This window comes from Myotis lucifugus, unplaced genomic scaffold (genome assembly GCF_000147115.1).
Source record: "Myotis lucifugus unplaced genomic scaffold, Myoluc2.0 scaffold_99, whole genome shotgun sequence".
Classification (NCBI taxonomy): Eukaryota; Metazoa; Chordata; class Mammalia; order Chiroptera; family Vespertilionidae; genus Myotis; species Myotis lucifugus.
This window is the reverse complement of record NW_005871147.1, coordinates 2,220,086-2,245,887: the sequence shown is the minus strand read 5'-3', so window position 1 is coordinate 2,245,887 and position 25,802 is coordinate 2,220,086. Positions and strand designations below refer to the sequence as shown.

Below are 25,802 nucleotides of genomic sequence, written 5' to 3'. Positions count from 1 at the left end.
TAAATTTTTTTCTCAACCAACTCAACATATAAGGATAAAAACAAAGGTAAAAGAATCAGGAACTTGGTTTGAACTTACATGGCTCAAATACAGCATAGGTAATACTGCAAGAGGTATACAGCCTCCAGGAAAATTCTCAACTTTGAGCCATCCTTCTCTGCCCTGAGTCAGAGTGAATGAAAAATGCATTTGCTAGTTCTAAAAAGCAACTTTAGGCCTTTCTGTTTGCTCTGTCCTTGACAAGAGTCCCCAAGGTACATAATCAAATTCAAAGATTTTGTGTTCAGTGCTACATTCCAATGTGTAGAATCAATGATCTCCAAGTGAAACTGCACTACCCACATGTGAATCAGGAGTTCTGAAGCAAGAATAAGGCTAGAGTTAGTTAAAAAACAGAGAGAAGGGAGAAGAGACATATATAGAGAAGGATAAAAGAACAAAACAAATCATACTTTACTAAACAGGAAAAGTTAAAGTTAGTCAACTTTGGAGTGTGTTAGTAGACCAACTTACTATTTTAAAAACTGGCAACAAAGAGAAAGATCAATTATTTATCCTGTCTTACCTATATGAAAGATATCTCAGGGTAATTAAATTGCTGATAAGGAGAAGTTTTTCTTTATAAAGTATTTCAGTCAATAACTAAAAAAAAAAGATATAATTGGGATACCCCTATTTTATAACCCCTAATAAAATAATGAACATATAATAATAGTGCTAATATCACACACAAAAAAGACAACCAGACACTACTGCACCTCATGACAGAAATACACAAGGCTCTGAAGTATATTCTTGCCAGAAAGAATTTTTTTTCAAGCCTCTCAATCTAACCATCAACTCAGGAAATATAGGGAACATAGAAACATACTTAAATTATTCCAACTGGAATATAATCAGTAAAATTAGGGCTGTGGGAAACTACACTTGACAAACAATCCAATTTCAATAACAAATAAATTTGAAAAGAAAATCAAAGAAATAAACACAACCAAAAAATTTAAATACTAACTGTTCAACTAATTTGAAGAGACTATTCCTAATTTCTCTTAGGTGTTTTTTTAAAGTCCTATAGTTGATATATTTACAGATGAAATGTGATATGTTATCTAGGTTATGCTTCGTGATAACTGAGAGCAGAATGAGGAGGGGAATATATAGAACAGTATTAGCCAGGAGTTAATATTAGCTGAAGTTGGGGAACAATATGTTGAATTAATAATGTAATTCTATGCACTTAAATTTTTTTCCATAACGAAAAGTAGAAAAGTTAACTGTCATATTTTATTTAAAACATGAACTTCTCTTAAAACTTAAGTCAAATGTTCAATAGTTCTGAAAGCAATCATATGATTCAAATTCATGACAAGCTTCCTTAAAGTTAAAAAGTAATAATGAATTGAAATGAAGTAAAGAGCTACATGTCTTATACTTAATTGACCACACATTACATACACACACACACACTTTAAAAAATGTGTTTTTATTGATTTTGGAGAGAGGAAGTGAGAGGGAGAGAGAGATAGAAACATCAATGATGAGAAAGAATCATTGATCCGCTGCCTCCTGCATGCCCCTCCTGGGGATTGAGCCTGTAACCTGGGCAAGTGCCCAGAATGGGAATCAACTGGTGACACCTTGGTTCATGGGTCGACGCTCAACCACTAAGCCACCTCAGCTGGACTCACTCTCTTGATAGTGACCTCGATGCACAAGGTTTAAATGTTAGTAAAATTCAATTAATCAATTTTCCTTTTGTTACCTAACCTTTTGGTGTTACATTTATGAAATGATTGCCATTATGGCCGGTGTGTCTCAGTGGCTGAGCGTCGACTTAGGAACCCAGAGGTCATGGTTTCGAGCTCGATCCCCAGTGTGGGGGGTGCAGGAGGCAGCCAATCAATGATTCTCTCTCATCATTGATTGGTGTTTCTATCTCTCTCTCCTCCCTTCCTCTCTGAAATCAATAAAAAATATATTAAAAAAATGATTGCCAAATTCAAAATCATGCAGATTTTTCTCTATATTTTCTTCAAAGAGTTTTATAGTTTTAGCTCTTAAGTTTATGTATATGATGCATTTTGAGTTAATTTTTGCCCAGCTTCATTATTTTGCATGTGGATATTCAGTTTTCCCAGCACCCTTTGTTGAAAGGACTGTCCTTATAAATGTTGAGAACAAAGGGAACAAATTTAGACAACTTGATATGTGCTACATTTTTCATATGACCCAAGACCGTTGTCAAAAAAGGAAATATGAAAAGCAAACAAACATTCAGCCAATTAGTCAGTATTTATTTATTATTTTTTAAAATACTTTTTTATTGATTTTTAGAGAGAGAGGAAGGGAAAGGGAGAGAGAGAAAGAGAGAGAAACATCGATGTGAGAGTGGAACATCGATCAGCTGCCTCTTGGACACCCCACACTGGGGATTGAGCCCTCAACCGGGGCATGTGTCCTGACCAGGAATTGAACCAGCAACCTTTCGGTGCACAGGATGACACCCAGTAACTGAGCCACACTGGCCAGGGCAGTCAGTTTTTATTGACATTCTTGTATATGTGAAAAGTCTAACACTGAGTGCTGTAGGGGTAATAAATTTAATGCACAGTCTGTATTTTTTAGGAGCTTAACATTTGTTTGGGGAAGTAAGCCACTGTACGAACCAAGTTGACTAATTTAAGGCATGAATGAAAAGCCAGGCCAAATGAGCACTTCAGACAGTGTGCACTGTGGGAGCTTGTAGGAGGCAGTTACCACTGCCAGTTGGGATGGAAGCTTTTCTTTATTGGCATTGGTGTTAATCCAGCTACATAAATCATTTTTGAAAGAACAAAAGGAAAATAGAAAACTAAAGTCTATATACATAGCCCCTTTCTAGCATGTTCCAAGTATCTCCTGTTATTTTAATAAAAAATTTTTCATCAAAAGAGTAATGTGGTCAAATTTAAAAAACACAGGCAACTAGTACAATGAATCTGTTTCCAGTGTTTATAAAAGAGTAACAGGAAACATGACAATTTTTCCTGTCTTTCATATTCAGCAAGTTCAATGTATGGCACTTCCCTTATAATTCTTTTAAAATGAAACATAACTGCTACCACATAAATGTCTTTGGAAACTCTGCCTCTTCTGTGGGCATAGTATTCATATTCCTCTTCATTTTAGTTAAGGTTTTTAAGTGATCTGTTCCACAATTTTTATTTTATAAGAAACTGTTAGTGAAAAAGTTACAGGTAATATATAACTTAAATGCAAATGATGAATTAAAAAATAATTGAAATGGTAATAGAAAGTTTTGAGCAAATGAACTATTCCTCAATGATAGACACCTGAATAAATTTAAGCACATAAAAAGAGTGTTTTGTATGGGTGAAAATACATTTTGCCAATGAACATGTAGTCCAAAAACTTCCTAAAATATACTGAAGCAAATAATAAAAAGAAAACATCAGTACAACTGAAAGTAAGATCACAATATACAACCATAGAGTCTGATGCCTCCACTACAGTAAAGCTTGGTTTACAAAGAAATGTTTCACCTACTTTAGTATTATAACAATTCAGAGAACAAAATGAGTCCTCTAAGAATAAATACTAAGTATTTAAATTTAGGAGACAGACATAACATTTACCAATCTGAGACTAACATATAAGCACCTGCTGTGTGTTTATCAAATATAAACATTGGTGACATTTTACAAAGTAGTACAGTTGCATCATCCATACTCCTTGTCCCTGCTATTGTCTACTTGGCATCAATTGCTTCATGGTACCTATGGCTTCGTGCTTTCTTTTGAATGTCATTAATGAATAGAAAAGGCTGTAAAGGATTTGTTTTACTTGGAAGTAGGCAGCTGATGACTCCATGAATTAATTATCTACTGACTTGGTATATGTTTGGATTCAAGTTCAATGAGGTACAACAAACTATACAGGCAGATACACTTTAGACAAATATAAGAACAGATATCTTACCCACATGCAGGCCTCAATCCTAACTTTTGAGATGATGCTCCACAAAGAAACGGATCCTTCAATGCCCTCTTGGTCTGGACAAATTCAAAGTAAACATCATTACATAAAAGGGTACGGTCTTTTTTTTTTTTAGTTTTATTCATTTCAAACGGGCCGGATCCGGCCCGCAGGCCGTAGTTTGCCCACGGCTGCTTTAGACAAATATAAGAACAGATATCTTACCCACATGCAGGCCTCAATCCTAACTTTTGAGATGATGCTCCACAAAGAAACGGATCCTTCAATGCCCTCTTGGTCTGGACAAATAATCTGATCAGGATAAGGTGGTTCAGGGAAATTAACTGAATTGCATTCGTAAGCAGCTAATGTAACTGAAGCTATATGCGGACCCTGTAAAACAAATACGAGAAACATAGTTAGAAATATTAATGAAAAGGGAATCATCAATATACATGCTATTTTAACAGTACTTTAATTGCTATATATTAATAGAAAAACCTCAGCTTTAAAAGAATAATAATCTATTTAACTAAATATTTAATGATACAAATGGTAATTTGAAACACTCCTTCCCAAAAGTTCCTCCTGGCTTGCTTTAAAAAAAAATCAGATTTATTGATAATGTACATACAGTAATAGTCATTTTTCTGGGTCTATATTACATTAGTTTTGAAAAATATATTCAGCTGTACAATAGCGAGTCAAGATATAAAACATCTCCATCGGTGCAAAGAGTCCCCTTGTGCCCTTTTGTAGTCAATCTCCCTCCCCCAACACTAGCCCCTGGAAACCATATCATTCTTGGGTTGGTTCTGATTTTGTTTACCCATATTTTCATTTGTAGGTTACATTCCCTTTGATAAAAACTTTCTGTGCTGCTATTCTTTTAGGCATAATTTGAGAATATCACTTTATGTCCTTATAAACAGTTGGCGAAGTAACTACCTCACTTATATTTTAATCATATAGATTTAAATGGGTTAATAATGCAATAAAGCCTTAAACAAGGGTTCCCAAATACACATGTATGCTGAGGTGAGGTTTCTGCAGAAGAATCAAGTAGGCCCTAGTTACTAGGGAGTTTATTTAAAATATAACTTCCTGTTTGGCTGGCATAGCTCAGTGGTTGAATGTCAACCTATGAACCAGGAGGTCATGACTCGATTCCTGGTCAGGGCATACTAGTATGCTTGGGTTGGGTGCTCGATCACCAGTAGAGGGTGTGCAGGAGGCAACCAATCTACGATTCTCTCTTGTCATTGATGTTTCTATCTCTCTCCCTCTCCCTTCCTCTCTTAATTTAAAAAAAACCCCAAACAAAAACGAAACAATAGGTAGGAGTGGGAACCTGCATGCTAATAATCAAGCTCCTTTAGAGTTTCAAATAGGTTATGTTCTATTAGGCTAGGTTTAGGAATCATTGGGAAAATAGTAAATTAAGGCTTAGAAAATAAGCAACCTCGGACTAGCCACTTAACTTCCTAGGCTTCAGTTTGCTCTTCTGCAAGGCAAGAGAATTAGACTCATTTTATGGTTTTATCCACCTCCAAAAACTCCAAATATAATCAAATATATCAATAAAATCCAATGCTGATTTCCAAAGTTCTCATGAAGTATAAGACCTAAAAGTTGTACATTCTTAACATGTTGCTCTAACACCCACGGTATAAGTATTCACTTTAAAGCATAAGCATAACTTCTAGAGCCAGATGTTCTGGTTTAGGCTCTGGCCTCTGCCACTTACCTTCTGAGTCTTGCTTTCCTTATCTATAAAATGGGAATAATAAAATACCCCAGGATCTACATTCTGGGGATGTTGTAAAATTTAAATTAGTCAATTCATATAAAGTGTTCATCCTAGGACAGGGATGGGCACTTCAAAAAGTACCAGCCATTAGGTGTTATGAAGAAAAATACTGTATTTGTAGAATTATATATACATATACACGTGTATGCATATATAAATATACATACAATAAGTGATCTCTGTATATAAGTGTCTTTTAAAATCACATAGTGAAAGAATTTGTGGTTCAAAGACTGCATAAGATCCAGTGAAAAAATAAGACACTAAAGAAATCCTACTGCTATCGAGATAAAATGTTATATAAAACAAAATTTTTTGTTGCATGTTAATGTAAAAAAAGATACTCATAAATCTAAGCTACATTTCTCCCTAAATGAAATAGGTATTTTTGTTCAAATAAAATTCAAGAAATGAAGGTCTACTCTTAGCACTGAATCAATTAGTTATTAGGTTTTTCTGAACCTATGTGAAGAATTTTAGTTGGTTCCTCTTTTTCTTGACTTTTCATTCCTAGAAATCCATAAATAGTAATATTTAAGCTTTAAAAATAATTATAGTATGTTTTTTAAAATAATGCTTTTGAGTATTCAGGTCTTAACAAACGTTAGCCATGAAATCTACAACTGCTCCTTTGAATACTATGAGCATAAGAGATTTCACAAATGGGGGGAAAAAAAGACTATTTTGTAAGCCTAAAAAATAACATACCAAGTTTAAAGTTTGGGGAATTCAGAATCACTGAATAATCAGTAAAAAAATTCTCACTGTACACTTATTAGATGTAATTTAAAGAAAAATTGTAACTTTCACCTTTATTGTTTGAAAACACAAAAGAGAAATGTTATATAAGTAAAACAGAAAAAATTCAAGTTTGTCCATGATATCTCTATACAATTGTTCCCTGTAGATTGCAGGAACAGTCTACTCCTGAGTTCTAGAAATGAACAAAAATTGAACTTTGCTAGGAGATAAAATAATGAGATTTCTGAGTCTAAAAAGGGAAATTTTCAGCAATCTGATGAGAATTTTTTTCCCTAAAGAAAGGACAGTTCATTCACACAACTAAACTGATATATATTTTCCATAACCACACTAGTAAGTCATGATTACTCAGCCTTAGAGGCAGATGTGGTGGTTCCCATACAAAATGAACACAAATAAATTAGCTTCTTGCCTTTTGTTCATTCTCAAGAGTCCATTTAGCCTATACCTGACATTTAGTTCCTAAATATAACTAACCTGACTGAAATATTAGTTACATGAAAAAAACAAAAACTAAAAAAGAAAAAAATATTTTTGATTAGAAGCATTAAAAAAGTAATATATATTCAAACTACCCTTTAAGTGTATTTTCTAAAACCTACAAGTCCTATTACTATGTATCAAATATGAAAGAATCACATTTTAATCATACTAAATGGAGAAACATGGGAACAAACAAACAGCTATAGTATAAGAAGAAAAGACTACCTGGACAGAACCACCATAAGCATAAAGAAACACAATGTTACAGTTTTTATGGGAGCATGCAGGTATACATGCATCTTGGCTACAGATCCTGGATGTGGCTGAGGGTTTTCCACCTCAAATCATGAAGTAACTGGTACAGACTTCCATTCCTACAGCAAACAACTAGAAAACTGGACAAAAATATATGGAACACTTCTTTTTAGACACTGCACCACAGGACTTCTGGCTGCTGAGAGAAGGGATACACATGAGGGTAACCTATGATGACTCTGGCTCTTGATTTGTAGACACAAACCTGACAGTAAAATCTACAGTCAAAGAGGAGGAGCCCATGCACAGCATGGTGGTCTTGCTAAGAAGAGGAAAGAAACAGAATCCTATATAATAAAGAGCTAACATGCTAATTAGACAGAACAGCAGAACGACTGTCCGGAAGACCTTCCGGATGAAGCCAGGGCTGTGAGGGTCGCAGCTGCGAGTGCTGAGCCCCTGCACGAATTTCGTGCATTGGACCTCTAGCATATAAAAAAGAACAAAATGGAACTTCTAGAGCTAAAACTATAATATCGAATAGAAAAATTCATTAGACAGATCATCAACTGCAGAAGAAAATATAAAGAACTTGAAGACAGAGAAGTAGAAAGTATTCAAACAGAGACTGAAGGCTATGGAAGAAATTAACCTCCATAACCTATGAAATAACACCAAACAGTTTAACATACATGTGACTGAAATCCTAGAGAGGAAAAGGTGTGTGTTTGTGTGGGAGGTTTATATGCAAAAAAAAATACTTGAAGAAATAGTCAACTGTTTTCAAGATTTGATGAAAAACTTCAATCCATCAGCTCATTGCTCTAAAATAACTCAACCAATTAGGATCAAGAGAAAGAAAATAAAACACATCAAATTGCTGAAAATCATGATCATATCTTATTAAATTGCTAGAACTCAGTAATAACAAGAAAATCTTAAAGCAATCAGAGGGATAAAAATAACACACGATCTATAGGAAAATATAGATAAGACTTATCAGACATAATTCAAACCAAAATACAATGGGAAAATTTCTCTAAAATGTTTAAAGGAAAAAAACACCTGTCAATTTAGAATCCATGGAAAATATATTTCAAAAATAAAGATGGAATAAAAACATTTTCAGGCAAAAAAAAAAAAAAAAGCCAAAAGAATTTGTTCCAGTAGATCTGCAGTATAATATATGATTTTCAGAAATTCTCAGAAGAAAAGTGATACCAGATGGAAACTTTAATGTACACAAAGGAGTGAAGAGCACTGAAAATATAGAAGACCCTTCCTCATTTTAAAATCTCTTTAAAAAATAACTGGTTGTTTAGAGCAAAAGAGATGACATATATAAAAGTAAAATATATGACAAGAGCATAAAGTATGGGACGGATAAAAACAGTATACTATTGTAAGGTGGTTACATTATATATACTTTAAAAATACTCAATCCAAACAAGGTAGGAAAAGAAGAATAAAAAATAGGTGGAAGAAACATTCTGAGGGTAGACTTAAACCCATCCATATTGATAACTACATTAACTATAAATGTACTAAATGCACAAATAAAAAGCAGAGAGTGTTAGACTGGATTAAAAAGCAAGACCCCAGTACATGACCCAAAAGTACACTAAATAAATGAAAAAGATAAACTACTTTAAAATAATCACAAAAAAGACAGAGTGGCTACATTAATATCAGATAAAGTCGACTTCAGGATAGGGAATTCCTAGAGATGAATAAAGACATTTCATAATGAGAAAGGGCTAATTCCCAGGAAAACAAAACAATTCCAAATGTGGAGGTACTCTTTAACAGACTATCAAAATATATTAAGCAAAAACTGACAAAACTGAAAGAAGAAATAAACAATTCTACAATTATAGTTGGGAATTTCAACGCCCTTCTCTTTTCAGTTGATAGAAGAAATAAACTGACAACCAGTATGAATATGGAAGACTTCAACAATATAAAACACTCCACTCAGCAATAGCCAAATACGTATTCTTTTCAGCAAGAATAGACCATATGCTGGGGTGTAAAATGAGTCTCAGCTCATTTAAAAGAATGTGTCATGTGGCAAGGTAAACATCAATACAAGGAGTACTTAAGGAAAAATGGCAAATAGAGGTCCTCAAAGATTAATTTTTCCAGTTAAGGACTGTGTCCTTTCATCTTTGTGGTGGTCACAAAAGGAAGTCAAACAGCTACATACAGCCCAGACTGTTATTCCCCAGCACAGGAAACTATAAATCCCCTAGCTAGCAACAAGGTCACAGGTAACATTCACTAGTTGCACAGAGCTCCTGAGAGTTCCTAATTACTGTCAATGGAGGTTCCCTTTAGTGATAAGGAGGCTGAACTTTAGGATCGTGACGAAATGCTATACTCTCATCAGAGAGACAGGCTTCAGGGCGCATTATTGGGAGTGGGGAGTAATTCAGTATAGTCATTCTAAGTGAAGTCAACTCAACAAGATTGTTGCAGTTATTTGTGACATATCGAACATCTGGTTTTGCTTCAGTTCAAAGCCTTATGTATCCAGTCTCATGAGCTGTATTACATTATATTTTCCAAAGTTTTCATAATGGAATAATTCTGCCTGTCCAGGATAAAAGATGTAGTGCTTGGCCAGGCAAGATTATGTCTGGGTGAGAGCAAATCCATAGTTAGACCAGGGATAAGATTTCTAATAAGAGCAGATATAGGTATTGGTGAAAAAAGCATTTTAACTTGAATAAAATTATATTTAGTAAAATGACAAACTAGTGTATGCATTGCTGCTTCATGAAAAAATAAATGTTTTCTGTCTTTAGAACTTCACTGAGACATTTCTTAACAAGTAAAAACTTAAAATGGTCATATCAGTTCACTATGAGCCTAATTTAGCCAAGCCTCATTATCAATCAAGATGAAGAATATATCACATTAAGAATACAGTATGTGTACGTGTGAGTTGTTGTAGGGAAAACGAGCAGGTAGGCAGACAGACAAACAGACATTCTTCTACCCTAGGCAGCTCTCAGAACTGATAAAACATTCCTAAAGACTGGAGTTGTTTGCATAACATCTGTAATGTCAATTCATAACCTAATCCATCATCCATACAGAGAAGTCAAGTGAGATCCCAAAGGCAAAATTTCCAATTAGTTTTGTCTGGAAAGTTTAGGGCAAAGGTAATAAAATCAAGAGTCCTGTGCTGATTCACTGGGAAAGCATTTGTTTGCCACACTCCTTCTCTGGAGGAACAAAAGGAGTCAGTGGTTAGTCTGGAATGTGATTCATTAGGAATATCTTGGTGATAAATGAAAGATGACAAATGGTTATGTGCATGACTTGCAAAACCTTTGTTTTCTTTAAGTCCTACTTTAGAAATGCTTTTGCAAACAGGAATTCTACTCGAATTCTCTTAATTTTTGCTTTTCTCATTATAGTCAGAAAACTTATCTAAAGTTATGGTGTACAGCAAATTCTAGAAGGCTAGAGAATAAACTACTGGTTCCAAATGGGCTCCAAGAAGTTCAACTAGTGTTTATATTTTTGTGTGTGAAAAAAGTCCCAAGTTTACAAATTAAGCCTGTAGTCCCTCTCTATAAAATGCAGCACAGTATATCAAAGCAGTAATTTGGGCATTAGCTAATGTGGGTTTTCATTTTCTGAAGCTGTTAGTAACTTACTATATGTAATCTGACTTCTCACATTCCTCATTTGATCAGAAGTCTAACAATAATAATTGTGATTATAATGCCCGCACAACCCAGATAACAGAGCAAGAATCCATGATATTACATAGTAAAAGCATTATGATAAATATAAAATTGCTAATCAAAACAAAAACTGTATAAACTCTATCACTCATGCTCCAAGTTATAAGGACCTGTCTTTGAAGTCATTTTTATTATATGAATCAATCCATAAATAAAGACATGTTTCACTTTTCTTCTCTAAACCTAAGCAATTTTTTTGAGGGGGGTGCAATTCAGAGAGGAAGGAAGAGGGAGAGATAGAAACATCAATGATGAGAGGGAATCATTGATCGGCTGCCTCCTGCACACCCCCTACTGGGGATCGAGCCCACAACCCAGGCATGTGCCCCTGACAGGGATCGAACCCAGTACCAATCAGTCCACAGACTGACGCTCTATCCACTGAGCCAAACCAGCCAGGGCAACCTAAGCAACTTTTGATCATAAAGTTGATTTAAATGTTCAGGAGAAATGGACTACATACTTACAACAGAGTTTTTAAAAAGGTTATATATTGTTTAAAATATATACCCAACAGAACAGATTTTAGCTAAACTGTATCTTCTTAGCTTTGATTTAAGCACACATTAATAAATAGTGACTTAAGGGCAGGAAGTTATCCAGTCTGTGCATACCCCCTTTGTTTGGTGAAAACCCAGCCCCACGTCCTGGAGATCTTGGTTTCTTCTTTGATGTGGTGGTGCTCATAAGAGTTAATACATGAGTCATTCCTTGGGGAAAGACAGGGTAAAGAGCAGATCATGCACTCATCAAAAAAGGGCAAACAAACCTTTTCTAAGAAAGGCCTGTTGGTCTTCCGGGAAGAGCCCTGAGTCACTGCCTGCTTACAGACAGTCATTATACCTCTACAGAGCAATATCAAGTCACACCAGAACCTTACTTTTGGCAATCTCTTCCCTTTTGTGTCTTACAGAGGCATAGACAGGTGAACAATGAAGCCACACTCAGAAGTCAAGCAGAAAAAGAGGTAAAAAGGTTGGGTAACAGTTTTTTTTTAAAGTTTATTCCACCTCGTGGCATTAAACAACTACAATATTTCTCTTACTTAAACTACCACACTCTTTCATTTCAATTCATAGATATGCATTTTCCAAATAACAATTGCTTTAGGCAGTCAATAGCCATGAGTTGAAAAGTATAATGTCTATACTTAAGAAAAAAACAGCTTTATAATCCTATATAATAAAAGGATAATATTCAAATTGACCAAAGAGCGAAACAACCGGTCCCTATGACAAGCACTGACCACCAGGGGGCAGACGCTTAACGCAGAAACTGCCCCCTGGTGGTGAGTGCGCTCCCACAGGGAAAGTGCCACTCAGCCAGAAGCCGGGCTCATGGTTGGCGAGTGCAGTGGCGGTGGCAGGAACCTCTCCCGCCTCCACGGAAGCACTAAGGATGTCCAACTGATGGCTCCCAGACTGCGAGAAGGCGCAGGCCTGGCTGAGGGACCTCCCACCCCGAGTGCACGAATTTCGTGCACCGGGCCTCTAGTAGTCTATAAAGTACTATATACATACTATACAGTAAGGAAACAGGGTGCTCTATAAATATTCAATAGCAATCAAGACGTCAGATTTTTTAGATGTGCATTTTTACCACATAGTTTAGTAATGAAATAATCCTAAACTTAAAAGCAGAAAATGCCTCTGAATCTTACACAAGGGAAAATATCTCACAGCTTTCTTTGTATTTGTTTTATAACAAAGAGCCAAAAATGTTTTCTATTAAAAGGGTCATATTGAACAAATGACCCGTATCATTCAGATACTAATGCCTTCGTGTTACAGCTGCTAAGAAAACTGGATCTATTCTACAATGTAATTAAATAGTCCTAATACTTTTCTACACCCCAACTGCATGTAGACAGGACAACTCTATACTTTGAAATCCCTCCCCTTTGATTCCCAAATGGTTAAAGTAGAAGCCAAAGATAAAAGTTACCTGTAAAATATATTCAACCTTTTATCTATAGCTTAATATTTGGGTGCCTTTTAAAAATTATAAAATGACTGTTGATGCCCTAACCGGTTTGGCTCAGTGGATAGAGTGTCCGCCTGCGGACTCAAGGGTCCCGGGTTTGATTCCAGTCAAGGGCATGTACCTTGGTTGCGGGCACATCCCCAGTGGGGGGTGTGCAGGAGGCAGCTGATCGATGTTTCTCTCTCATGAATGTTTCTCTCTATCCCTCTCCCTTCCCCTCTGTAAAAAAATCAATAAAATATATATTTAAAAAAAAAAATGACTGTTGACAGTTTTTGTTCTTAGAGTTCTTTGTCTGGGAGCTGGCCTTATTTGAAAGGAATATAGGGCTTGTTAAGCTTTTCTTCAGGAAACTGCTCCACCTGGTGTCAAAAACTGTTCATACATCATATTATTTGGGACTTGTCAATTCTTACGGGACTCATTCTCTTTGTTATTATTAAATGGAACAAACTTTATAAATCATCCATCGCACATAGAGCTTACAAATGGCTCTTTAATTGTTTGCTTGTCTTGTAATTTGATAATACACACGCCTATAGGGAGAATGTCTGAGATACATTTCTCATTATCAAGTACCAAAGTTCCTGTTTTTTGTTAACCTGGTTGTTTACAGAATTATGAGTCATGTTTTTCTAGTACTGGAAATAATTAGAAGGTGGATACTGAAATAATCCCATTAGTTCTCCCAACAATTTATAACAATCTAAACTTAGTCCATAAATTATTTCTCAAAAGGATTGCAATGTTGTAAAAACCTGTATGAAATAAATGCACATATCAATGATTAAACCACATAACTGGAGGGGGGGCGCTGAGTAGAGGTAGGCAAAATGGGGACATCTGTAATAGTGTCAACAATAAAAATAAAGAAAAAAAACCCCATAAAATTATAACTAAATCTTGCTATCAGGCAGCTCATTTGGAAAAACTCTTCTAATTTATTTTCATGTAAAGTGTTTCTTTCCCTTGATGGTTTTCTATACCATTCAAGTACCTGCAGTAGTCTTTTCTAAAACTATAGTCTCTTCTAAAACATCATGTTAAATCTAATATTATTACTCAGAAAGAGTAATGAACACATCTAATGCATGTGCCGTGTGTAAGTCCTCGGAAAGTGGCTGCTAGTTCACGGACTCCCAAGCTCAACATGCTTCTTCTGGTGTACTACTGCGGTCCCACAAAGGAAAAAGGATTAGCAAACTACAGCTTGCAGATGAAGCCCAGTCTGCCTCCATTTTTGTGACTATAGGTTGACCTGAAAATGGTCACATTCCTTTACACACTGTTTTTGGATGCTTTCTCATTACACTGACAGATCTGAGGAGTTGCAAGAGAGACTGTATGGCCTGCAAAGCTTAAGATATTTATTATCTGGTCCTTAGCAGAAAATGTGCTGCCCCTGGGCTTTCAAGCTCTGGGTCAGACCATTATTAAGGTGGAAATTTGGACTCATTCAAACACAGAGATGCATCAAGGAAAACAGTAGCCATCTTTCCTTCATTAACTTATTGTTTTTACTCTGAGCATAAGTTCCTCTAGTAAATAAGCATTCCTAGATCACTTGTGTTCTGAATCATCTGAGAGAAAACCTACTACCATAGTTGCTAAGACAAAAATAAAATTTTTAATAGATTTCTAGAAATTATATCCAAGAAGAGTGCTTAGAAGGTACAATCTTAAAAAATCTGTCAACCACAGAAGCCTTCTTTTGCATCTGATCAACTTAAAAACCCAGTCCCAAGGGGTGGAGTCTAGCCCCAAAGAACCAATCCCAGTCCAAACAGAAGAACCCAGTCATGAAAGGAGAAGCCTAGTGCAAAGAGCCGAGCCTGTCTGAACAGCCGAACCCAGTCCTGAAGCTGGGAGCTTGGCCCAGAAGAGCCCAGCCCAGACCCCAACAGCCATAGCCAGCACTGAAGGGCGGACCCAAGCCCCAAACCGAAATCCAGTACCGAAGGGCAGGCCCTAGCCCCTAAGAGCAGAGCCAAGACCGGAACAACTGTAGCCAGTCCTGAGTGTGGAACCTCTCCCCCACCCCCCAGGCCCAGCCTAGCTTGTAAGAGCCAAATCTAGCTCCTAGCAATACCTACTCTTCCAGCAGGCCCACGGAAGCCAGCCTCAGTGTGTCGCAGTGATTTGCACAGGCACCTCTCCCTTGAGAGTCAGCTGCCCTTTCTACCTGTGTCCCCTAGGCCAAGTATTCTAATTTGTTATTTAATAAGGAGTCTTTCCTTATATCAAAATATAACACACTTTACAGATACACTGGAAATCATAAGCATGTTGCTATATATTATATAAAAGATACAAATCACATTTTAAATCATTCCTTACACTTGTTTATCTAAATTAAATTTAAAGCAAAGAGCATATGAAAATACTGTTTATAACACCAGGAGTAGATACAGTTTTATTTTCTGGAAAATTCAAAAGAGGATGTTAGCCCTCCTGGCTGGCTTGGTGGTTGAGCACCGACCTATGAACCAGGAAGTCAGGGTTCAACTCCTGGTCAGGGCACATGCCCAGGTTGTGGGCATGCAGGAGGCAGCCCGTCAATGATTCTCTCTCATCATAGATGTCTCTATGTCTCTCTCTTCCTTTCTCTCTGAAATCAATAAAAAAATATTTTTTAAAATAGAGGATGCTATATGCAATATACAGGGTGGGACAAAGGTAGGTGTTTTTATTTTCCTCCAGATTTAAGACTTACGCCCCAGCTCCTGTCCCCATAAGACTGATGTACATATAGTTCACCCTGATGTTTAATGTGTGGTGCCTGCGGGTTTACCAGCGCATGTCCTTGGCCAGTCTCACCTTTCTGGGTTTCCTCTTTAACAAAGATATTAACCTTGTCATTATTTGGTCTTTTCTCATCTCTATGATGTCTTTAAACATATGTTTTTAAATTTTATCAACTTTTTAATGATACTTTCACAAGAGAATTGATCCAAATTGCCTAATCTATCATTACTGGAAATGAAAATGGTCAGTGATTTTCAACTATGCTATGACATACTGCTACATTAAAATCAACTGTGGGAAATGTTCTTATAATTTCTTTATTTTTAAAATGTTTTTTGATTTTTTAGAGAGGAAGCAAAAAGGAGAGAGTGAAACATCAATGAGAAAGAGAGAAAAATTGAGTGGCTGCCTCCTGCAGGACCTATACCGGGGATTGAGCCCGAAACCCAGGCATTTGCCCTGACGGGGAATCGCACCGGCAACCTCTTGGTGCACAGGATGATGCTCAACCAGCTGAGCCACACTGGCCAGGGCACTTAAGAATTTTTTAAGAATAACAGCTATATATATGCATGCATATAAGCATAACCAATGGACATAAGACACTGGGGGGTAGGGGAGGCCAGGAGATTGTCAAGGGCGGGGGAAAAAAGGAGACATATGTAATACCCTTTGTAATACTTTAAGCAATAAAACAATTAAAAAAAAAGAATAACAGCTAAATAACAGCTGTTATTTTAAGAATAACAGCTAAAGCATGTAAATTAGAAATGGTTGCTTTTTAAAAACAAAATCAGAGTAAAAATAATAGCAGCTACAATTTATTGAGTATCTTACATACACTAGCCACTGAGCTGAAAAGTGCATAAATCTGTTATTTCATTTAATCCTCAAAACAGCCTTATAATAGGTATTATTATTCCATTTAAAATTTAATAAAATGAGGTTTAAGAATTAATAAATTCCCTAAATATCACCATCTATATATATAAAAGCCTATGCGACCTTTAGGACTGAACAACCGGAACAACCGTTCGACCAGTCACTATTATGTGCACTGACCACCAGGGGGCAGACACTCAACGCAGGAGCTGCCCTCTGGTGGTCAGTGTGCTCCCACAGCCAATCTCCCATGGCCCCTCCCTCCGGCCGGCCCCCATCAGCCCCTGGTGCTAATCCATTCGTAGAGACCTACTTCTGTGTTGGGGTTGCGTACATAGCAGTGCAGCTCCCTTGCTGTGATCTATTGAAAGTCAGCCCTCAACACAAGGGTTTGTCTCACTCCCGTCCTCTTCCTTCCCCAGGGGCCACCCGCCCGCTGTGATGCCAGTGTGGCAGTGAGGGAAGGAGGAGGGAGGGGAGGCGGGGAACTGCGTGGTGGCGGGGCGCAGATGGTATCCATTCCTTCCGCGCCTGCCCGGCGACTATCACCGCCTCTCCCAACCCTGCCAGGGCCCTTGGGCCCAGGCTGGGACAGGGAACCGGGGGTGGGTGGCGGCGGATGCGGCCCTTTCCCAGAGGGGCCGAGGGCCAGCTCCCTCCTCAGGGCTGGCAGCCAACCTCCCCCGCCCCCCCTCCCCTGCCCCGTGCATGAATTTGTGCACTGGACCTCTAGTTAGTAATCATTTGGTTAGCCATTCAAACCTAGTTGTTTAACTCTGAATATACCCTATTTACCTCCTATGATAGGAATGAAAGATTTTAGTCCCATAACAAGATCACCTTCAATAACCTCCAGATTCTTAAATATTAAAGAAAAAGATGGGATCATGCCATTATATTTGAAACTGGGCATGCCACGAGAGTATGTCCTACATGTAAACATGTCAAATGGAAAGAAAGGCTGACTACTGTTAAAGTAATTAATGAATATGGAAAACTATTAAGAAAATTACTTTCACTCACATGCATTAACTGGTATTACATAGGCATAAATAGAGATAAACAGAATATCCCTCTAATTTAAGTAGAGTTTTTGAAGGGTTTCATCTTCATCCAGAATAGAACCTGCAAATATAGTAGTGTGTTGGTTGTATGAGCACTGCCACCTAGTGGCAGCCAAATATAGACAACTTAGAAAAAAGTTCTAAAAGAGTGGCTGGTTCTTAACCTTTTATGGGTTAGAGAGACTATATGTCCTTTTTGCCAAAATGATGCAAAGACACATAGCAATATTAGTACGCATAGATCATAGTATTTTAGGGAATTAAAAGACCTCCTGAAGTCAATTTGTTGACTATTAAAACTAATTTGAAAGAATATATGCACCCCCATGTTCATTGCAGCTTATTTCCAATAGCCAAAATATGGAAGCAAGCCAAGTATCCATCAGCAAATGAGTGGGAAAAAAGGTTGTGGTATATATGCACAATGGAATACTACTTGGCCATACAAAAGTATGAAATCTTACCTTTTGTAATAGCATAAACGGACCTAGAGGGTATTATGCTAAGTGAAGTTAAATGGGACAGAGAAAGACAAATACCATACGATTTCACTTGTATGTGGAATCTAAAGAACAAAATAAAATAGAAACAGACTCATAGATAACGGAGAACAGACTGATGGTTGCCAGAGAAAAGGGAGTTTGGGGATCTGGATGAAAAAGGTGAAGGGATAAAGTAGTACAAATTGTAGTTATAGAATAGTCAGAGGGATGTAAATTACAGCATATGAATACAGTCAATATTATCATAACTATGTATGGGGTCAGGTGGGTACTTGAAATACTGGGGGTACCACTTTGTAAAGTATATGACTGTCTAACCACTATACTGCACACCTGAAACTAATACAGAATAAATAAAATTGCTTATTGATAAACTTAAAAATCAAGACAAACTTCCCATTTTAAAGGCAGATATATAGGTATCTAATATTTTAGGAAATAAATAACACGTTCAGATCAACATTTAGTTGTATTCTCCTAACATGGTCACTTGTTTTTTTTAACTAGAAGTTAAACTCAAAAATGTATAACATGAGAATGTTAACATCACATCTCCCTAAGTGAGGATTATGTAATGCCTCATAAATGAAAGAAGGTATAATTAGGACTTTCCAAACACAATCACATTTCACAAATATAAAACAAAAGGAATGGTGGCCCAGCTGGTGCGGCTGGCTCAGTGGTTCAGTGTTGACTTATGAGCCTGGAGGTCACAGTTTGATTCCCTGTCAGGGCATAGGCCTGGGTCGCGGGCTCGATCCCCAGTGGGGGACGTGCAGGAGGCAGCTGATCAATGATTCTTTCTCATCACTGATGTTTCTCTCTCCCCCCCCCCCTTCCTCTCTGAAATCAATAAAAATATATTTGACAACAAAAAAGGAGTGGTGAGCTATAAGGATAAAACTGTTGACCTTCTATCATCAAGAAAGTGTTTTTACAATATAACCAGAGATTATTTGGAATGACTTCTTAAATAATAACATAGATCAAGTTTTTAAACCTTTATTTGATTCTCCTTTGCCTCTGGTTTCCTGGCTATTTTTCTCTATTATATAACTGCCAAAGTTCACAAATGGATAGTCTATACTTGCTGATAAAATTTTTTATTACACATTTGCTATTAACTACCTTGGCTCTTGGGAGAGCTACATAAAATAATTCATGTAAAGTACTGAGCAGAGAGCACAGCAAATTCAATGAATGCTAACTAGTCTATCGGTCAGGACAGGCTATAATAACAAACAACCCCCAAATCTCAGTAGCTTACTCTACATATCCACCACAGATTGGCAAAGGGAATCTGCTCATCACAGTCAGAGACTCAGGCTCCATCTTGACACAATATGTAGGTGAAAAAGAATATGACAAACCTTGAAGCTTCATCAATTTCATAAAGAACATCTGTAAAAAACCTATAGCTAACATAATATTTGATGGTGAGAAATTACAGGCTTTGCCACTAAGACTGAGAACAAGGCAGAATGGCTCCTCATAACTCGTATTCAACATCATACTGGAAGATCTTGCTAACGCAGTAAGACAAGAAAAGGAAATGAAAGGGTATACAAAGTGACAAAGAAGAAATAAAGCTATCTTTATTTGCACATGAGATGATTTATCTGTGTAGAAAATTCTAAAGAATTGATAAAAAAAAAGTCCTGAAACTATTAAGTGATTATAGCAAGGTTGCAGGATACAAGGATAATACACAAAAGTCAACTGCTTTCCTATATATTAGCAATTAATATACACAATCCACAAATCATGTCCCTAAGTATTTACCCAAAGAAGTAGAAAACTTATATACACACAAAAACCTGCACACTAATGTTTATATCAGCTTTATTAATAATTACCATAACCTGGAAACAACTATGATCTCCTTTAATAAGTGAATAGATAAATAAACTGTGGTGGCACACCCAGAAAATGGAATATTATTCAGCGATAAAAAAAATAAAAATCAGGGCATAGGCCTGGGTTGCGGGTTCAATCCCCAGTGGGGGACATGCAGGAGGCAGCTGATCAATGATTCTCTCTCATCAGTGATGTTTCTATCTTTCTCTCCCTTCTTCTATGAAATCAATAAAAACATTAAAAAAAAATCAGGTATCAAGCCATGAAAAGAAATAGTGGAGCTTTAAACGTATATTAAGTGAGAGAAATCAGGCAGAAAAAGATACATAATGAATAATTCCAACTATATGACATTCTGGAAAAGACAAAATTTGCTAAGGGTTAATGGGTGAGGGGGCAGGAATACAGTAGGAATAAATATGTGGATCACAGGGTATTTTTAGGGCAGTGAAACTATTCTGTATGGTACTGAAATGGCTGTTATGTAACATTATGCATTTGTAAAAACCCATAGAACTTTAAAATACAAAGAGTGAACGCTCATATAAGCATAACCAATGGACACAAGACACTGGGGGGTAGGGGAGGCCGGTGGAATGTCAAGAGGTGGGGGGAAAGGAAACATATGTAATACTCTTTGTAATACTTTAAGCAATAAAAACAAAACAAACAAACAAAAAAAAGAGTGAACACTAATGTAAACAATGATGTGTTTAGTTAATAATGTGTCAATATTCATTCCTCAATTGTAATAAAGGTACCACACTAAAGCAAGATGTGAATAATAGAGGAAACTACCATTAGGTTGTATACCTGAAACTAATGTTATGTCAATTGTACTGCAATTTTTAAAAAATTTGAGCCAGGCTGGTGTGAATCAGGAGGTCATGGTTGGATTCCTGGTCAGGGCACATGCCCAGGTTGTGGGCTCCAGTGGGGGGCATGTAGGAGGCAGCCAATCAGGGACTCACTCTCATCATTAATGTTTCTATCTCTCGCTCCTTCTCCCTTCCTTTCTGAAATCAATTAAAATATTAAGAAAAATAAATTTGAAAAATAGGGAAAACTGTGTGTGTGTGTGTGTGTAAAAGTATATGGGAACTCTCTGTCCTTTTCTGCTCAATTTTTCTCTAAACCTAAACCTGCTCTAAGGAATAAAGCCTATTCATTAAAAAAAAAAGTGTTCTTAGTCCTTTACAAATTTTCCTTTTTGCTCTATCCAACCACTGGCACCAGCAACCCACCTGGATCAGGTGAAGATTTAATTTACCTAACAATATAATTACAATATCCCTTTAAATTTCACTTTTCAGATACGTACTTATAATAAGTACTTAATAAACAACTGAACACATAACGGTTTCTATTCAATTAATAATGTCAATATCTACTTAGGTAAAAAACCAACTTATCTTTGACTCCTTCTTCCCCCATACATCTCTTTGTACCAATAAAATTTCTCTAAGATTTGACCTATTTTATTACAATGCCACTGTCATTCCAACTACTCTTGAAATAGTAAAAGTTTTATGCCCTCTTTTGTTTTCATTCAGCTTGAGTTCTCTTGAAAATTCTTTTTTGGAAATATCCCTTCCTCGCCATACTTTTTGCCTGTGTCTCTCAGAAGGATTATTGTAACTACTCATCTTCTCTCCTACCTTCAATCTATCTCCCAATATAAAGCCAGAATTATATATTCATAAAATGCTGGTCTGGTTATTTTACTTGTATTTAATTTTAGGGCATTTAAAATAATTCTAAATAATACTATTTACTCAAAACAAACAAAACTCAAATTTATCTAATGTGAAAAAAGTGGACTGATCGACCCTGGACCCCAGTTCATTATCAGCAGTGATAATCTACAAAGCTTTTATATAGCTGTTATTAGAATACAACACAGTTTCAGGTGCTCCTTGACGGTATTTTTATACTTACTGAACAAGAATAACATGTCATTTTATAAAGGTTTTGTTTCTCATGGATATTTATTTGAACTTACTGCACACTTTATAAGCTTCATTAAAATCCCTTTTAAGGTATAGCAGAATCTGCTACCTGGGTTACTCTTCAGATACTTTTAAATTCATCAAATGCTACAAATGAGTTCCTTAATTTACCCAAAGAAACTCAGAGGGCAGGTCTAGAAAAGAATAGAAAGGTAACTTGTATCCTGTAATTCCTTCCTTTTGTCCTCTATCTTGACCTCTAGGGTAGCATTATTCTAAAAATGTAGTATTAACGAAACACAAATATGGGTTACTTCCCTAAAATTTATATCTCTATTTGGAATAAAATCAGCAAGCAATCATGAACAGAATTCTAAAATTCCAAGTTTTAAACTCCCATAACTTGAAGAAGTTATGAATTACAGATTAATTCTCAACTCAGCAGCCTTCAGAACAATCATTCCTTAATACTTTTCATGCCTGCTTCAGAAATGAATTCATGAAGCATGGAGACTGGAAGCGTTTGCAGTATTTAACACTTTTCAGCAATCAGTACTGCTGTGACAACTTTCCACCTGTCTCCCACCCAATGAAGATCAAGCTGTTTTCAAATGTGGAATTGCTGTGAATGTATCCAAGGACAAGAATAGAGTGAAACAAGAGAGGAATCCAGGGCACAAAATTTAATGAGGCACTCACTCATCAACCCACAGGTAGACATGCCCTGAAAGTGCCTATTAAATTCTGTGCCCTAGATGTCTTGCTCGTCACCCTCTGGTCCTGGTTCTGCTATTATTCCAGTTTATTTGTCAATGTTCAAAGAAAAACCTATTTTTTATCTCTCTAATTTCAACTAAGTAAAAAAAAATATTTTTTAGGAGGGGCTCATTTTATACTTAGGTTTAAAAGGATTTAAGAAAGCATTTAGTAATACATATGTAATGCTTCATCAGCTACATTCAATAAGAACGTCAAAATATCGATTCAGGTGTGTACATAGTGTTTGAGGGTGTGAAGGAAGACACTGTTTCTCACTGGCTGATTAACAGAGAAAGTAAACTGTCCAAATTAATTCTAAGCCTTTCATGGAATTTTGTGCATTTAAATAACTTCAATTCTTAAAACGATAATTGCATAACTAAAAGAACCATTATTCCAAAATCTGGAAAGCAAAAAACATTTTCTGGCTAAATAAATTTAAGGAAACAATATCATTTGCTTAAGAGGTTTTTCCCCTTCTCTCCCCCCCGCTTCTATTTTTAAATCCTCAACCCAAAAGGAAAAACAAAACAGAATTCTAAACAAAACTCAAAGCACTGATTTGAGGATTAGAATGCTTTTAAGACACAAAGATAATTAAGTTAAAATCTTGGAATTTTAATGTCTGAAGTAAAAATACCAATAAAAATACAATCTCTTCTAATCTTGCTTATTAAAAGTTATTCTTACCAGATAAAGCAGAAAGGTGTGCAGTCCTGTTCCAAGCCCAACAGAAGACAAAATTCCTAAGCCTATCCAGTAGGCATACAAAAGAAACTGTTTCTCTATACGTTGCACATACTGAAAAACAAAAGGGTCGAGGTGAAAAACCAAAACCAGAATTTGTAAACAGAAATGTGGTATTTATCAACTACAATCAAAATAAGATAAACCAACTAAATAGGTTTCCAATAGAAAGTATGAATATTAAAAACCCTTTGAAGGGAATTAATTCCTTTAAATATATGATAGCAGAGATGACAAAAAATTCCATCTTGTTGGAATAAAACTCTTGTTTCTAGACCCTTTAAATCCTACGACTGCAATAATATTTATAGGAAAAATGCTAGTTACTAATAAGGTAAACTATAAGAATAAAAATTTTCAAGATATTTAAAAGTTACAAAAACTTTAAGAAAGCATAAAGTGGTAAGAGAGGGGCAGTTATTTACATAATATTTGTGAATAGAATACTATATTCTTATTTACCCAAGTAAAAAAGTGAGAATAAAATATTTTTTGTATATTTAAGACCAAGATGCTTTTCAAACAGGAGCAAAATGAAGTCCCCTGGGATATGGATGGACTTGCTGGAAGAATGCCAAAATACAGTCTAGATTCTCACACTGACAAATAAATTCATCAAGCCAGTTCCCTGCAAATTCTAATAGCACACAGATTTCTGTAAAATATTTTTTAATGTGTTTAAAATTATAAAAACTTTTCTGAGATTAGAGGTAAACTGCTTTAAAATATGAAATATCATTTTAGAACCATATCGTATTCGAATACATTAATGTTTTGCTTTTTAACAAAAGTTATTAACAAAATGTCCTACTTTCCCTTCAGTCATATTGTACTTACTACCGGCAAATGAACTTCCATATATATATAAAACCTAAACTTAAACCTAGGATGAATATATCTATTTGGATGGATCACAGGAATGTGTTAAAGAAACTAGGAAGCCTTTGATAGTGAGTAAAGGATTCATGCTGCTTTGACTAAATACCGTCAGGAAAGTTACATTTAAATCCTTGAAGCTAAAAAGGGAGGATATATACCAAATGTAAATGCTGAGCAGCCATGAACTGCCACAAGAGTATTTTAAATATGTGGCCTTAAAAGTACATTAAGAAACCAATTATGAGATAAAAACAAACAAACAAACCTAATGTTAAGGGTAGAAATTCTATGAAATCCACAACAAACCCACTTTGAAACTGTTTGGGATTAACAAAGGTTCAAGAAGAGAAGCAGAGTTGCTGAACCTCTTACCTGTTGATGTGCTCCTTCCACATAATACGTAGCTATAAGCACAGCAAGCAGCAGTAAACAAGACACCACAATGTTTTGACGATGCCATAATCTTAAAAAACATATTTAAAAAAATAAAATATTTCAGTTTCATTTTCAAGTTTCAGCATTCTCAAGATAACTTCTTGTTGAAGCACTTAGGTTATTTAGCTCACCTACAGAATCAATTATTTCTGTGATAAGCTGTTTTGTCCTTAAACACTATGGTCTCTTGGGGTACAGAAGGAGGTCAAGGGAAGATACATGGATATAGAACTCAATTTAGTTCCCTTATCTAAAGACTGATCTTGTTTACACCAGACTTCTAATTGGAAGAAGCATCCTATATAATAAAAGGCTAACATGTAAATAGACGGAATGGCAGAACTGAACCGGTGCTGTGACATGCGCTGACCACCAGGGGGCGCGCACGGAACATGGCGGGCATCGGCAGGAGGCAGCAGAGCATGGAACATGACGGACATCAGCCACAGTAGGATGGTGTAACAGGTGAGCAGGGGCACCAGACCAAGGTGGGGTACTGGTCGCTGTCATTGGGGCGAGCCTCTGGTGGTTACTGAAAATTCTTTGCTCCCACGCGCCACGGTCCTGCCTGGTGCTCACACCTGCTGCCAGCACTAGAGCCAGCACTTGAACCCGCTGCTGGGGGCCAGTGCCGGCCCCAATTGCTCGGCAACATCAGCGGGTGCAAGTGGCGGCTGCTGGCCCCGATCGCCCCTCAGGGCTTCTCCACTTCCCCCTGCTCCTGAGGGGCGATCGGGCAGCAGCCACTGCTCGCACCTGCTGACAGCGCAGAGTGATTGGGGCCTGGGGCGGGTGCCAGCAGTGGGTGCGAGCCAGGCTGGTGTTGTCAGCGCGTGGGAGTGGCAGCGGCAGGAGCGGGGCTGCCGGCAGACAGTGGACCGGGGGCTGTGGTGGGAGGGGCTGGGCAGGAGCATGGAGGAGGGGCTAAGCAGGGGTGTGGAGGATGGGCTGAGACC

At 36.8% G+C, this 25,802-nt stretch overlaps 1 protein-coding gene across 1 annotated transcript in view; it reads right to left on the bottom strand.

Moving 5' to 3' along the window:
- VMP1 (vacuole membrane protein 1) overlaps positions 1–25,802 on the bottom strand; it is a 98,133-nt gene that overhangs the window by 55,055 nt on the left and 17,276 nt on the right. The window contains 3 exon segments of the mRNA XM_023756741.1: positions 4,201–4,368; positions 23,476–23,586; positions 24,784–24,874. Of these exon segments, the coding sequence (XP_023612509.1) occupies positions 4,201–4,368; positions 23,476–23,586; positions 24,784–24,874 (370 nt within the window).